The 17,434-nt window shown below is 40.0% G+C and overlaps 1 protein-coding gene across 6 annotated transcripts in view; it reads left to right on the top strand.

Annotated features, from left to right (window-relative positions):
• The window catches only part of OXR1 (oxidation resistance 1), a 446,853-nt gene that overhangs the window by 334,230 nt on the left and 95,189 nt on the right, over window positions 1–17,434 (top strand). For 2 of the 6 annotated variants that reach the window (XM_082601054.1, XM_082601052.1), the window contains exon 1: window positions 14,702–14,979. The exons of 3 other annotated variants lie outside the window; for them this stretch is intronic. In XM_082601054.1, the coding sequence (XP_082457180.1) occupies window positions 14,781–14,979 (199 nt within the window). In that variant the 5' untranslated portion in view covers window positions 14,702–14,780. Of the gene's footprint in view, window positions 1–14,701; window positions 14,980–17,434 lie in introns of those variants that run through there. One more of the 6 variants, XM_082601056.1, reaches the window with a different exon arrangement.

Genomic DNA, 17,434 nt, shown 5'->3' with positions numbered 1-17,434 from the left:
AAACCCTACTTTCTTCAGCCAAAGTTAACTACATTCTACTAATTCTACTAATCCTTCAAGTCGCAATTGTCACTTCCTCCAAAAAGCCATGTTGTACTTTATCTGTTTTAACTAGGAATTACCATACCTCCACTTGAGACTCATCACACTTTTTTCTGTACTCTTCCTGTGTATTGACTGTCTGCTGTGATCTACAGTAGTTCTCAAACCTAAGAGTACATCAGGATTACCTGGAGAGCTAGTTAAAACACAGATTTCTGGGCTCTGCCCATCCTCTGATTCAGTGGAGCTGAGCTTGAGCCTGAGAATTTGTATTTCTTACAAGATCCCGGATGATGCTGATGATGCTGGTCTGAAGATAACACTTTGATAACCACCTGCCCAGAAGAACCCTGTAAAAAACTGCAGATACGATTAATGAGACATAGATAGCTCTTTAGGAATTCATAATCTAATGGAAATGTCAAAAGCTGGCTCCCCTAAGACTACCTTTTGGTAAGACAAAACTGAGTTTATTGAGGTAGAGAGAATACCGCCTCAACAGAGCCTTTTAAGTGCCTTGTGTTGGGGGTGAGAAGAAGTCACGGGGAGTAATAGCTGAGATTTTTGGGATTTTCAAGTTTGGTTGAAAGCAGGTCTTCCAGGGTAACAACTTGGTTAGGACTGGGTAAGAATCATGGTATGATAGTTTAGAATTGAGAGAATAAGATGAGGATTTTGAGGCAAGGGGTTCAAAGAGCTCTGGTGTGTAAACTGTCGGTTGATGCTTTCTGTTGAAGATGTTGATGTCTTCGTTCAGGATGTTTCTGAAATGAACCAGAGGACAGTAGAGTAGTAAAGTCATATTAACGTAGACAGTCAACTAATAGTTTCAGAGACAGACACATAAAGTGTGTCTGGAAATACCAAGTACATGTCTCAGAAACATTCAAAATTTTGGAGGAGTGGAAAAGAATTCATATTTATTAAGAACCAGTTATATTACACATACAGTGAAGTGCATGTGTGTGTATATGTGTGTGTGTGTATATTTCAACTAACTGTATATGTGTATTAGATTTTTGTGATAATTATGATTATCCCTAGCTAATGCGGATAATCCTTATTGGGACCTTAGGATAAGAGGACCTTTGGATAGAGCTCTTTTTATATTATCCAAAACTCATGGTCTCTTCTTTTTGGGAGAGATAAGTAGTGAGTATGATGATTTTAAAACACAGTAATTCTCTATATAGAAATAATAGAAATAAGTATATATTTTTAAAAGCCTGATTGGCAAGTGAGCTTTACTTTGGGAAGTAACTCAAGCTGTAACCTTTCGTGGAATAAAATTGACATCTGTCACCTTGCAAATCAATTTTTAGGAACACCCTAAGGTGAGTGTATTAAAGTTACACCTGAAAAAGACAAATTAAATCTTTTGAAATTCAAATTCTGGTACATGATTCAATGTTTAAGCTCTTGAAGAAATAGTTAAATCTTTGTACCAAATACACCCTATGTTCGGTCACAATACTTGAAAGAATACCCAGCATGCTTTTTACAGATTCCAAAATCAAACTAGAAAATATGCATAATATAAAATAAATTGACTTTGATTTCTTCATGACAGGCTCATAATGCATGTTCTATAAAATCACTGAGGTGAAATTCATTTCAATGTTCTTTTGCTAAAGTTTTGAGAAAACATCTGAAGGCAGCACATCTGAGAAGTTATCAAATACTTGCCGTTCATGCTAATGGTATTCACAACAGAAAAATTTGCTATCTTCAGAAGCATCATTCTATTAGCAATAAACTATTTTGCATGCAGCTATCTTCTCCCTTTGCCATCTGGGCTTTTATGACACCTTTCAGTCCCAGATTTCTCTGTGCTAATTGCAGCTAAGTCAAATTGGCGCAAACAGGACTTCAGAGAGTAGGGTGTCTTAACTGGGACCACATAGATTTTGAAACAATAAGTGCAAATGTGGGGCTGAAAGAGAAAGTACAGAAAGATTTGGCAGGAAGTGGCCATAGCCTGCCCCACATCTCTGTAATGAGATGGAGAGGTATCAGGATCAAGAGAAACATGCTATCTCCATGCACAACATACTAAAGTGCAAATGTAAAAGAATATTAAATATTACTTTAGCTAGGCAGAGGATGAAATAAGGCTGTTTGAGGACAAACTATAGAAGTTGCCAGAGGCATAATGCAGTTATCTTTCCCAGCATCTACTAGATCTGGGTTTCTCCACCTGGGTGCTATTGGCATTTGAAGCTGGATAACTCTTTGTCTTGGGAGCTGTCTTGAGCATTGTAAGATCTTAAGCAGCATCTTTGGCCTCAACCTACTATAGGCCGGTAGCACACCCTCAGTCTGACAACCCAAAATATCTACAAACATTGCTAAATGTTCCCTTGGGATAGGGTTGCCAGATTTAGCAAGTAAAATTAGAGGACCCTGAGGTAAATTTGAATTTCTGATAAACAGCACATAACTTTTTGGTATAAGTATGTCCCATGCAACATTTGGTATAGAATTGTACTAAAAATGTATTCATTGTTTATCTGAAATTCAAATTTAATTGGGAGTCCTATATTTTATTTAGTAACCCTACTGGGAGGTGAAATTGCCCATGATTGAAAACCCCTGTGCTGTAGATATCACTCAATTAAGAGCAAACACCCAAGAGACTCTTAACTGACTTGACTGACAGTGTTGCTTTCCTTTACCTCTCTGAGGTTACCAGTAACCTTGTTTACAAAGGGAGGGTTCATTAACTTTCCCCTCAGGGCTGACATGAGATCTAAAGGAAATAATGTATGAAAAATCCTTAGTACAATGCCTGGCATAGTAAGCAATTGATATATGTTCATTATTATTACCTTAGGATCCCTCACAAGATGGTGTCATAATAGTTACTGGCCTCTGGACTTAATTTTCAATAGTTACTGGTCTCTGGACTTAATTTTCACTAACAGACAGAAAGACTGTATTACAGAAACAACAGGAACCCAGCAGTGATTCTCAATCTTGGCTACACAATGAAATTACCTAGGCAGTGTCCTCCCTGATGTCTGTATCCTACCTCTAAGAGATTTGGATTTCATTAATCAGGAAGGTGGCCTGAGCACTGGGATTTCAGAAGATCCACAGAGGTCCTAAAATGTGTAGCTAAGGCTGAGAACCACAATGGGAACCACAAAAATGGGTTGGGATCCAATCTAGAGAAAAGATGGACATGATTTCATACATTCATTTGTTCAACAGATACAATACCTGAGTGCCTACAATGTGCCAGGCCACATTCTAAGCAGTGAAGGGAGTCCCTGTACTTGTTGAATGCTAGTATGGGGAGACAGACAATAAATAAGACATTTTAATCTATTTCAAAGATTAAAACTGAAGCCTACATGAGAGGTGATAGCATTCCAAACAATCAAAGTCATCAATACTCTTATTGAGAAAGCAAAATGGGGAGAAATCAGTATGACTTAACATGTTCTCTGAGTTTAGTTCCTAGAAGAGATAAAAGTAGGAAGGGCATATTAACCAGGACGAGTAAAAGGATGGCATAAAACTGTAAAGAGTGTTAGATAGGTCAAAACACAGAGCGAGGTTTCAGAAACACTAAAGGAACTAGCCAACTAGGATCATTCTGTGACAAGGGAAGTCTTAGAATAAAGGAGAATAAGAAGCCGGTATGAGGCTCTCTTCTTGAGGAGGATGTGCATTGTTGAACCGATTATTAACAGACAGAACAACTGTGCCTATTTTGCTTTTCCTCAATTAAGAATGAATGAGCTACATGTCAATTTAATAATCTAGCCAGAAGAACCTAGAAGGGTAGAGGAAAGTTTTCTTCCTCCCCAACAGAGCACTGATCATATGTCAGGCTTGTGTCAAATGTCATGAACTTACACTGTTTTCATTAAACACTAGGTCACCATTGCTACCCCAGTGTGACAGCTGAGGAAACTGAGGCTAGGCAGTGTTCACTGAGTTATTCACGAATACAAATCAGGAAGCACTAGAGGCAGAAGGTTGTCTGTCTGGTTTAGCATCTCCCTGGTGCCTAGTCAGGGCCCCACATCTGTTGACTGATTGAATCAATAAACAAACCCCTGAGCATTATTAAAAAAAAAAATGAATGAGCTACTAGAAAATACAAAACAAAAACTGTGACATGGAGATTTATAGGCTAAGGTAGGTGAGGATATAGTGAAAGACCACCTACTTCCACTTTGCATAACTTGTAACCTCTTTGTCCAGAAAACTTGATTATCAGGATATTTTGATATGTGGTCACAGACCCTTTGGTAGTAATATGATGAGAATGATAGTGTATTTGTGAAAATTATACTCCCTTTTGTAACAAACAAACCTCAAATATATATAATGACTTAAATACAAGAGAAATTTATTTCTTGTTCAAGTCCAAAATTGGTGTTCCTTAATGGTGGGTGGCTCCCCTCTAAGAGTAGATTCAGGGACCCAGGTTCCTTCTATCTTGTGGCTCTACCATCTTTAACAAATGGTTTCTTGGGTCTTCCTGCTTATCTGCTTCCAGGCTGTGAAAGGAGAAGACCGTGAAGGGTCATCAGTGGGATGCTCTTGTGGGCCAGGCCTGGAAGTAGCACACATCACTTTTGCAATCCTTCCATTGGCTAGAACTCAGTCACTTGGGCACCGTTATCAAAAAGAAAGCTGGGAAATATAGTATGCCCAGGAAGAATAATCAGATTTGTTGACAGATAACCAGTCTTTACCAGGATAATAGGAGATCTGCCAGAAAACTATAGTTAGATGAATAATTCAAATTTCAAAGGATGGGGCTGAAATGGAGTTGAAGGATACAGAAACAACAAAGGTTTGAAACCCATTGGGAGGGGAAAAACAGTGATCATGTGGAGTCTGTACCTCATCTTCTTCTGTCCATTAGAAAGGCATTTAACAAATACATGACATAGTTGATAAATGAAAACTGGGTGAGGGTATCATTTAGTGGATTCATACTTCTTCAGATAAGTGTGTCCAGTGAGTGGTAATCATTGTCAACCATGAAGGCACTCTCTTGTGCTGTGCCCTGGGACTCTCCTTGTCCATGTCCCAAATATTTTTAGGAAGAACTTGAACAGAGATAAATTTGTGGCTGGGTCAGGGAAAGAGATAATTGAATGATACTTCAGTGAAAGAATCAAGAGTAGTTTCAAAATGATCTCAGCAATCTAGAACATGGGTCAGCAGAATTTTTCTGAAAACAGCATGGAAGTAAATATTTGGGGCTTTTGGGTCATAAGGTCTCTGTTACAACTAGTCATCTCTGCTGTTGTAGCATAAAAGCAGCTATAGACAATACATAAATGAACTGGTGTGGCTGTGATCCAGTAAGACTGAACTGAAAAAAACAGGTACCAGGCCAGATCTGATCCATCAGCCATACTTTGTTGAACCCTGATCTAGAAGTATAGGCTGAAATTTGAAGGCAATAAATCTAAATTTGTTTCCTTAAGGCCAAGGGACAATGGGTCTAACACTGAACATGTGTGATATCCTTTCTAATCAAAATAGAGCTACAATATAGGTATTATTTGCTCTTATTTTACAGATACGAAAGCTACATCTCAAAAGTAAATAGTTTGACCTAGCTTTCACATCTGGAAAACACTTTATGGGACATCCTGCCACTTTAACAAATGTTTGGGTGAATTGAGGGTCACAACTCATTGCTCAAGTCAAAGATGGAGCTCTTCATGTCGCAGCACTCCCTGTAGAAAAGCCCTGGGTTCTTCTGGCTCTGCTCTTATCCAAGTGTGTGACCTTGAGAGATTCGCTTGACTTCTCTGGGTCTTAGCTAACAAGTCAACACATATGAGAGGCTCAAATAGATACACACCAAGGTCTCTCTCAGGTCTAACAGGGTTGCTATTAGTAAATTAAGGGCAGCATGTGAAAGAGAATTGAGACTTACTCTTTATAGCTCTAAAAGCAATTCTTTTTAACCTTCTTCTAATATAGTTTTACCTAAAACCAATATATAGAACATAAAAATGGCATTTTATGAGCATACATTTGTTTTACAAGTTCAAATGTATAATATTTTCTGATCATAAAGACATTTATTGAGAGAATTAGGCTGTTATGAATGAAACCAAAGTTTTAAACTGGGAGTGATGGATGATTGATGGGTTCTTTTTAGCATCAGCACCTCAGCATCTACTCATTGTGTCTTGGTTTGTTTGCTTGCTTTTGGTGGTGAAATGTCAAGAAAATTCTTATTCCCATACATCATTTAAATGGTAAATTAATAAATATTCTTGGAATCTGAGAATACTCGTCAGAATATAGAAATGGCAAGAGAGGCCTGAAAAACAAAATGCATGAATTTGACAACATAAATCAGGAAGTCTTTTGTATATTAACTTGGAATATATGATAAAAATCAATGTAAATTAAGCATTTGTAAACCCTTGTATCAGTCAAGGTTGGCTAAGCTTCTGCTATGGTGCCAAATGAACCCCTAAACCTCAGTGGCTTACTGTAATAGTGTTTATTTCTTTATTTATTTCTCGCTCATATTACATGTCCAATTCAGATTGAAGTTGCGGGGAAGGACTCTAATCCACGTAGTTTCTCAGGGATCCAGGTTATTGGAGATGGCTCCACCATCTCATAGCTGTGCCACCTGAAGCAGGTAGTATCCTTGGTTGCTGAGGCAGGGGCAGAGGCATATGGAGTGTAGAACATTGGCTGCTTTAAAAAGAGTCTGTTTCTTTACACATGTGAGTGTAAAACATGTCACTTTTGCTCAGTGTTTGTCAAAACTAGCCTTGTGGCCTTATTCAGAAGTAAATGTGTGATTTGCGTGAACTAAATCTGCAAAGCACTTAGAAGAACTGTAAAGGAGCAGATCTCAAACACGGTTCATAATCAAAAAATGAGGTTCCTGAGCCCCACCCTACAACCCTGGAATCAGGATCTCTGGGGTATAGTAGGGAAATCTGTATTTTTTAAATGTTCCACAGCTGATTCTCATTAACAGCAGGATGTTACTGCTGTGAACAGGAATGTTTTTAAAGTAGAGGAAAGGCAACAATTAGATCTATGGATTTGAGATTACCCAGCTGCAGTTTTGGAGATGATTAAAGAGGGGAGAAACTAAAAGCTGGGAGGTTTCATGTCACACAACATGTAGGGTTTAATGACCAAACATAAATGCATGTGTTTATGTATCATGCAGCCTAACAATGCTGTTGTATCTTTCTCTGTATGTTTTAAGAATCTCCTCCCCACACCTTTCTTCCTCAACTCCAGAAAATTAGCAGAGTAGGCACAAAGTGGCTTCCAACCAGTCTTTGTTCACTTCATTCATGTTTTTCATGCCACTGCTGTTCATGGTGTTGGCTGTAGAGCCAGCTTAGCTCCCGTAAGAGGCCCTGGGTAGGGAGTGGGGAGTGGGGTAGGTGGGCTTAGTCTGCTTCTCTCTTGAGAGGTAGCTGGAAGTGGTCAAACTTTTCTTCATGCCTGTTAGAACAGCACAGAATCTGGTTCTATTGATGTTTCTGTTGCCTTGTGAGAACTAAGAGTAGATCTGCAGTGGGAGAGAATGGCCAGTGCATGACTCTTTTGAAAATCAAACCTATCTGGCTAGTGCTGGTTTGACCATCCAGGTTTGGTTTTCTCTTCCTATATGCAGTCTGGATTTTGGCTAATTTGCCTGGTATTATTAGCATCCTTCCCAAATGTTGTTTGGGATGGGGAGGTGGGGAGTCAAGGAACCCCCATACACTTTAAGAAGAGGAGTAGGTTCTCTTCCTTTCAAATATTATGCTCAGCACTTACCAGTTTTCTGCTCATGTACCCTGGCTGAAACAAGTGGAATATTGATAAGAACTTGGCATTGCTGCCCAGAACTTTGTCTAAGAGAGATGGACAGGCAGGTTCTATTTTTATTGCCGTGCTTCGTTTTGTCTTGTATTGATAGAGCCCAAAGTTCAATTCCCCCATAGCCCCTCCAACAAGCAAAAAACAAAAATAATAGTATCTAATTACCAGCTACAGACTGAAGCTGGAAACCGGCATTTTGGTATAAAAATAATAACTAGCAACAGGCTTAGGTTTCTCCCAAGTTGTTTTGCTCTTTCTTTTCTTTTTGCTTTTCCATTTTTCTAATACCTTTTTAAAAAAATACAGAGCAGAGATACGGAAATTATTTCTAATAGTGTCTAAACTAAAACAACTGATAACGTACAAATATAAACATTCATAAGAGACTACTATGAACAATTACATGCCAATAAATTGGATAACTTAGGAAAAATGGATAAATTTCTAGAAAAATTCAACCTAAAACTGAATCATAAAGTAATAGAAAATCTGAACAGATTAATAATTAGTAAGAAGTATGGATCCGTAATCAAAACATCCCCAAAAAGAAAGGGCCAGGACCAGATGGTTTCACTGGTGAATTCTACCAAACATTTAAAGAAGAATTAACACCAAAAAAAAAAAACTACAGGACACTTATCTCTGATGAATATAGATGCAAAAATTCTTAACAAAATACTAGCAAACAGTGGGATTTATTCCTGGGATGCAAGAATGATTCAACATATGTAAATCAATAAATGTTATATACCACATTATTAAAATGAAAAATAAAACTAATATGATCATCTCAGTAGATACAGAAAAAGCATTTGACAAAACTCAGTATCCTTCCATGACAAAAACTCTCAATAAATTGGGTACAGAAGGAATGTACCTCAAAATAATAAAGGCCATATATATGATAAGCCCACAGCTAAAATCACACTCAGCAATGAAAGGCTGAAAGCTTTTCTTCTAAGATCAGGAAGAAGACTAGGGTGCCCACTGTCACCACTTTTATTCAACATAGTACTGGAAGTTCCAGGCAGAGCACTTAGGCAAGACAAAGAATAGGCATCCAGATTGGAAAGGAAGAGGAAAAGTTACAGATGATATGATCTTGTATATAGAAAAATCCTAAAGACTCCATAAAAGTACTGTTAGAACTAATAAATAATTTCATAAAGTTGCAGGATACAAATTGACAGAGAAAGTCAGTTTGTTGTATTCATATATGCTAAGAACTATCTGAAAAAGAAATAAAGAACACAATCCCACTTACAATAGCATCAAAAACAATAAAATACTTAGCAATAAATTTAACCAAGGAGGTGAAAGATCTCTACTTTGAAAACTGTAAGACATTGATGAAAGAAATTGAATAAGACACAAATAATGGAAAGGTATCCTGTGTTCATGAGTTGGAAGAATATTGTTAAAATGTCCATGCTACCCAAAGTGTTCTACATATTCAGTGTGATCCCTATCAAAATTCCGGTGGCATTTTTCATAGAAATAGCACAGACAATGCTAAAATTCATGCGGAGTTGCAGAAGACTCCAAACCGCCAAAGCAATCCTGAGAAAGAGGAACAAAGCTGATGCATCCCACTTGCTGATTTCAAATTTATTACAAAGTCATAGTAATCAAAACAGTGGGGTACTGGCATAAAAATAGACACACAGATCAACGGAACAGAATCAAGAACCCAGAAATAAATCATGCATATACCATCAACTATAATGGAGCCAAGAATACAGCTTTTTTAATAAATGTTGCTGGGAAAACTGGATAGTCACATGCAGAAGAACGAAATTCGACCCCTATATACAACATACACAAAAATTAACTTGAAACAAGTTAAAGACTCAAATGTGAGACCGAAAACCAAAAAAATTCCTAAAAGAAAACAGGGAAAATGTTCCTTGACATTGGTCTTGGCAATGAATTTTTGGATATGACACCAAGAGCACAGGCAACAGAAACGAAAATAAACCAGTGGGACTACATCACAGTAAAAGAAATAATCAACAAAATAAAAAGCAAACCTAAGGAATGGAAGAAAATATTTTCAAACCACTTATCTGATAAGGGGTTAATATCCAAAATATATATGGAACTCATAAAACTCAATAGCAAAAAACCAACAATTGAATTAAAAACTTGGCAGAAGGGGGCTTCCCTGGTGGCGCAGTGGTTGAGAGTCCGCCTGCCAATGCAGGGGACACAGGTTCGCTCCCCGGTCCGGGATTATCCCACATGCCGTGGAGCGGCTAGGCCCATGAGCCATGGCCGCTGAGCCTGCGCGTCCGGAGCCTGTGCTCCGCAACGGGAGAGGCCACAGCAGTGAGAGGCCCGCGTACGGCAAAAATAAATAAATAAATAAATAAATAAATAAAGATGGAAAGTTGGGGGGGGGGGGGGGAACTTTGCAGAGGATCTGAATAGAAATTTTTCCAAAGAAGACATACAGATGGCCAAGAGTTACGTGAAAAGATGTTCAACATCACTAATCATCAGGCAAATGCAAATCAAAACCACAATGAGATCACCCCACACCTATTAGAATGGCTGTTATCAAAAAGGTAGGAGATAAGTGTTAGCAAGGATGTGGAGAAAAGGGAACCCTCATGCACTGTTGGTGGGGATGTAAATTGGTACAGCCACTATGGAAAACAGTATGGAGGTTCCACAAAAAATTAAAAATAGAACTACTGTATGATCCATCAATTCTACTTCTGGGTATCTATCCATAGGAAATGTAATCACTATCTCGAAGAGATACCTGCACCCCCATGTTCACTGCAGCTTTATTCACAATAGCTAAGACATGGAAATAACCTAAATATCCATCAATGGATGAATGGATAAATAAGATGTGATATAGATACACAATGGAATATTATTCAGCCATAAAAAGGAAATACTACTATTTGCAACAACATGGATGGGCCTTGAGGGCATTATATTAAGTGAAATAAGTCAGACAAAGACACATACTATATGATCTCACTTACATGTGGAATCTTAAAAAAACTGAACTCATAGAAACAGAGAGTAGAATCGTGGTTGCCTGGGGTCTGAAGGTTGGGGAAAATGGTGAGATGTTGCTGAAATGGTATAAATTTCCAATTTTAAGTTGAATAACTCGTGGGGATCTAACATATAACCTGGTGACTATAGCTAACAATATTGTATAGTTGAAAGTTGCTAAGAGAGTAGATCTTAAACGTTCTCATAGCACATATACAAAAAAGGTAATTATACGAGTTTATAGAAATGTTAATTAACTCTACTGCAGTAATCATTTTGCAATATATACTCCTATCAAATCATCACATTATATACCTTAAACTTAGAATATGTTCTATACCAAAAAAATAAATCCAGCAATTCAACTTCTGGGTATAGAGAGAAATGAAAACATATGTCCACAAAAAAATTTGTACATAGATATTCATAGCAACATTACTCATAATAGCCAAAAAGTGGGAATAATACAAATATCCATCAACTTATAAATGGATAAATAAAATATGATATATCCCTATAATATTATTTGGCAACAAAAAGGAATGACATACTAATACCTGCTACAACATGAATAAGCCTCAGAAACATTAGGCTAAGTGAAAGAAGTCAGACACCAAAGACCAGATATTATATGATTCCATTTATGTGAAATGTTTATAAAAGGCAAATCCATAGAGACAAAAAGTAGATTAGTGGTTGTCTATGCCTGTGGTGGGAATGGGGAGTACTAGAAATGGACAAGAAGTTTCTTTGGTGGGTAATAGAAATGTTCAAAAATTAGATTTGGGTGATGGTTTAACAACTGTGTAAATATACTAACAACCATTGAATTGTATACTTTTTTTTTTTTTTTTTTTTTTTTTCTTTTTGCGGTATGCGGGCCTCTCACTGTTGTGGCCTCTCCCGTTGCGGAGCACAGGCTCCGGATGCGCAGGCCCAGTGGCCATGGCTCACGGGCCCAGCCGCTCCGCGGCATATGGGATCCTCCCAGACCGGGGCACGAACCCGTATCCCCTGCATCGGCAGGCGGACTCTCAACCACTGCGCCACCAGGGAGGCCCTGAATTGTATACTTTTAACAGATGAATTATATGGTTTGTAAAATCATATGTCAATAAAGTTATTTTAAAAATAAGGCAAAGGGGGCTTCCCTGGTGGTGCAGTGGAATCCACCTGCCAATGCAGGGGACATGGGTTCGAGCCCTGGTCCGGGAGGATCCCACATGCCACGGAGCCACTGGACCCGTGCGCCACGGCTGCCGAGCCTGCGCTCTGGAGCCCGTGAGCCACAGCTGCCAAGCCCACGTGCCACAACTACTGAAGCCTGCGTGCTTAGAGCCCGTGCTCCACAAGAAGAGAAGCCACCACAATGAGAAGCCTGTGCACTGCAACAAAGAGTAGAAGCCAGCACACAGCAATGAAGACCCAATGCAGCCAAAAATAAATAAATTAAAAAAAAATAAGGCAAAGGTTTGGTGGAGGAGGCATGCACGATATATAAGGACACTTTTTTTTTTTTCTTAAAGGATGAGAGGAATATATGTGGTGATATGGCATGATAAGGAGGAAGGAACCAGAGTGGAGAGAGAAAAAATAATAAAATGCAAAGGAATAATAAGGCTGACAAGTCATAGACAACATACACCAGACTAAGGTCAAGAATTAATTTGGAGAAGGAGAGGCATGGACAAGAGTAAGGACTTCCTTCCTTCTGAGGCAATATATGGAGATGAGCTTGTAGATTAAAAAGGAAAGGGGAAGAAAAGTGAGAGTGTTTATATTTCATGGCCTATGATTTTGAGTCATTTAGAAGACCAAGTAACATGTTTGAGTAATAAATTTGGTAACTTCAGGAGGATGGTGATGGGTCAGACAACAAATGGGAAGAATAAAAAGGAAAGCTGATGAAATGAGTAAACTGATTTTAGAGACATTAGGGCTTAGCTGAGTTTAAATAAAAACTTGTAAAGCACTTAATCATCAAAGTTATACATTTTTATCCAGCAGCTCTAGCTTTCCATGAAACAGAAGCAGAAAAAATTGATGGGTTAACTGCTTGTAAACCTGTATTTGAACTGGTAGAGTACAGGTTCCTACTAAGGTTAGATGTAAAAGTGCAGATTTAATCAGGTATAAAAAACTCAACCACTATTTTGGATATGATTATCACAAACTAATGGCAAATCTGAAGATGTAAAACATATTTTAGAAAAAGGATTTCACTGTAGTTAATCAGGATTAGACTTAAGTCATTGAAATTCAATTTTTAAAGCTTACTGAGCCTCTCTGAGATCTTGGAAGTGGTGCTAAGCTTGGTAATGCTTCCTTCCTTATCAAATGGAAATCGCAGAAAAACTGGGAGCCACTTAGCACTCTACCAAATGGATTCCAAGGAGGTACAGAAGGAAGTCTGGAGCAGTGCTTTCCTAAGCAGCACATCTGAACACAGGGATGGTTGCTGAATATGCATATTCCTGGGTCCTTACTCAGAAACATTGTGAAATCACACTCTGGGGGTACAGCCCAGACAGTCTATACATTTAACCAAGTATAAAGGTGATGCTGATGTTAGAATGGTGAAGTTTGTCCAACCTATTAAGAATTTAAGCTGAAAATGGTGATGATGGGAAAAAGATCAGTCAAATAATTTAAAGGGGGTGGCAGGGTGGAGAATAATCTTTAATGGTTTGGCAAAATGCTTAAGTTCCTGAAAGATGTTTTCTGGACTCCACTGTTTGGTATGATTAGCTCTTCAACTTCCTAATTCAAACCTTTTCTTCAAATGCATTAATAAACTGGTAATTCCACGAAAGAGAGTTTATTTACCGCATGGGAAAAACTAAAAGAGCTATAAACAGATGTGAAAGGAAGAGAATAACCAGATCTCACAGGAAACAAAATCGGGTAGTAAATGTCCGTCAAATGTCGTTGCTCCTTCTCTGCTTAAAGGAGGATGAAGTTGCACACTGAAGCCCTAATTACCTTGCCTTACCGGACCAGAGTCATGGAATGTCAAACTCTAACATCAGTTCATAATGCCACGGCGAACTTCGAACGTGACGATTAATGCTTTATTTTACAAAGATGGTCTCATAAGGCTTCCTAGGAAGCATTTTATCTGGGTTGTTTTATGTTAACTACGACTTCAGTTTTACCTTAAAACTAACATTCTCTCCTTCCTCTCACCCACCCACCCCGCCCACCAAAATTTCAAACTGCAAAAATTTCCTATGGATTGTGTCCCTCCCCCTAACACGCACAGACTCACAGAAACTTTTGGACACTGCCCTCCTAGGCCCCCAAACTCTCCGCAAATCCAGCGAAGCCTCCCCAGGGCCATCCTTACACCCGGCTCTGCCCTCGGGTCCCGAGGCTCGGCCTCCTCCCCTTTCCCCAGCAGTCCCGAAAGTCCGGTCGGGTCGGGACTGGGCGGGGTAGGGCGGGGCAGGCCTGCTCCATTGGGGCCAGGCACGTGGGGGGAAGCGGATAGGTCCGGTTCGGCTTGCTAAAAGGCCGCCGCGTTTCGACGCTGCTTCTGTTCCAGGAAGTATGTATCTACTTTACAAGCTGAGTTTGGCCCGAACTGGCGTTTGGAAGCAACAAGAAAAACTTTTCAAAACTTTTGTCTAGCTTCTTTTCCCCCGACGCCTAGTTCCCTGATGGTCCGCCCCAGGGCCAAGTTCCGGACGTCCCCTCCCCTTTTCCCTCCCCGCCTCCGGTGAGGCGTGCGGAGCCACCGCCCCCAGTGTCGACTCGGACGCGTGGGTGGGCGAGCACCGGGTGGGCGAGCACCGGGTGGGCGAGCACCGGGTGGGCGAGCACCGGGTGGGCGAGCACCGGGTGGCCGTCTCGGCGGAAACCGTTGGCCTCCTCGGCGCCTGCCCGGCGGCAGCATGGACTACCTGACCACGTTCACGGGGAAGAGCGGGCGCCTTCTGCGAGGCACAGCCAACCGCCTGCGGGGGTTCGTGGGTGGCGGCGAAGCCCGGCAGGTGCGCTTCGAGGATTACCTGAGGGAGCCCGCACAAGGGGACCCCGGGTGCGGGTCCCCGCCCCACCGGCCCCCGGCGCCGTCCAGCCCGGAGGGACCCGGTGAGCCCAGCCTTCCTTCGCGTCCCGCGCGGCCGACCCGGGCTGAGGGCGGGGGGGAGGCGGCGGTGTGGGCGCTGCGCTGGGGGCGCGGCCCCGCGGGCCGCCGGCGTGAACGGGGTGGGCGGGGGGCGCGGGCCCGGCGTTGGCAGGTGTTACGGGCCGGGATGGCGGCGGGACCGGGGCGAGGAGCGGAGGACTCGCTCTGCTCTGGGGACGGAAGACTTGCTCGTGTCTGCGTCGTAGCTCTTCCTGCTCTGCTCTTCCTGCTTTCTTTACCTATGCTCGACTTTCCTTACCCCGCCAACTGTTTCAAGGGTAGGATCCCTTCGTTTTTCCCTCCCCGTGAAAGGTGAATGTTGAACCAATTGTGACGCTCGTGTTTTCCCTCTTAGAAATCATTAAGAACGCTGTGCTTGACTTGGGTTTGGTTTGGATCATTGTTTTTATTTGATATTTGCCAACTGTTAGAATTCACATAAGCACTTAATACGGCTTTGGAAAAGAAAATGTTTAGCGTACACGGGAACCCAGTGGATTTTTGTGTCGTGTATTTTGAAAGGCTGCGTGTTGTCTTGAGGTGGCAGAACCTGGAAACTTTCCTCAGTTATCATTCTCCTGCCTGTTAAGTTTTCTTTCGTCATAGTGGCGTTGTACTGCCCTTTAAGAAACAAAATCAGTCATAATGACAGGATATTGATATCTTACGGAATTTTTAAAAGCACTTGCTGAAGCGGTATTTGCATCATGCATATGGTAACTTCTCCAATGTCGTTGGCTTCCCCTGAGTTAATAAGTGGCAGACCTCTCCTAATCATATTTTATTCTTGTTACCTTTTTTAATATGCATTTTGGTGTTATGAGAGTAAATTATGTGAGTATTAGTTTAGAAAATAAAGAAAAGTACAAAGAATATAAAATCTATCCATAACCCACATCCTAACATTCATTTTAAAGCACTGAAACTGTGAGGACATCTGTTGATTGTGTGTGTGTGTGTGTGTGTGTGTAATTTAAGCTTTGAAGAAACTTGAATATTAAAATGTAATTTTAGCATGGTCCCTTTATTAATTTTTCTTCACTTTACGTAATATCTTTTCTTCACAACTCTTGTTTATGGAATTAGAAAAATGAAAAAGGGGATACTTGGTTTCTGCTTTGAAGGACATTAATCAGATGCAGAATCCTCTTAAAGGTGGGACCAGGGATGAGCACTAGAACTTTCAAGTGTTTGAATAAAGGATTTTTTTTTTTATGAGACCTCAGTTGACTAATTGCAAACAATTGAAATGTGACCAGCCTCTAGGTAAATGAAGAACTGAGAAATATGTGGTGAACTTAACCTGGAAAGGGATATGATGAATAATTTAACAAATATGCCCAAATATATACATCTGATTCATTGATTCAGAAACATTTATTGAGCACACTGCTATATCAAACACTCTCCTTCAGAGTTACAGCTTCAAAATACTATACAAATTCCTCTTCTGTTGAAGCTGCCTTATGAGCTCATGGCACTTTCTTTAATATTCATGGTGCCCCCAAATCTCTGACACAAGTTAGAAAGGCCTTGTGATGTCAGTTTATGACCAAGGTCAGTGGACAGGCACTTCTAGCATTAACTAGCTGAAAGAATTTGTATAAATTACTTAATCTCTTTGGGTGTATATTTTCTTGTTTTAAATGAGGTTGATTGGATGATCTCAAAGGTTCTCAACTCTGGAGCTCTTTTTTTCATTTGGAACAGAATTAGTGAAAATGATAGATGGTAAAGCTACAAATTAAATAGCATTTGGGGTTAAAAACATTGTAAGTCTATAAAGTTATGCCTACAGAGTTCTGAAGGTAGTTCAAAAGATGAATGCCCCAGCAATAACTTGATTACCCCCTCCCACTCTTAGAATAAGTATAGCTTCCTCAGTTGACTCCTTTGAGAGGCAGCATGTATACATACAGGTAAAAAATAAATGGTTCTTCATTAATTTCTAGGCAGCCTTTGCTTAAAATGAGAACTCTTTTCTTGGCAGCTGCCTACCAGATAGGTTTTGGGTATAGGGTTTTTCTTTACATTTGTGTCCTTTGGAACGAGTATTTGTTAGTCTGTTTAAAGGATTTCTTCTACTCTTTCTGCTTGTGACTACCTTTATTTTAGATTTTTATAACAGCTGCTTAAGTTCCCTGTTATTTGTCACCCTTCCTTCAGTTCTTTAAAATGTCCTGTGTGTTGTAGCAGTATATATTGTGCAGACACTTCTACACTTGTAGATCGGCTACACTCCAGGACTCCATTTGTTGTTTGTGATCTTACCCCTCTCCATTTCATGTTCAGTAAAGATGCTGATAAAATAGTTTTACCATTGACAGTTTAAGGATGGACCAGATAAAACTTCGGTCGTATGTTTCTGATTTTAACTTTCTATAAACAAACTGCTTACCTGACAGTGTTAACTGATGC

The sequence above is a fragment of the Mesoplodon mirus genome (assembly GCF_964341445.2).
Source record: "Mesoplodon mirus genome assembly, chromosome: 16".
Taxonomy (NCBI): Eukaryota; Metazoa; Chordata; class Mammalia; order Artiodactyla; family Ziphiidae; genus Mesoplodon; species Mesoplodon mirus.
The sequence above is the reverse complement of the archived record's forward strand: the minus strand, read 5'-3'. Positions and strand labels throughout refer to the sequence as shown.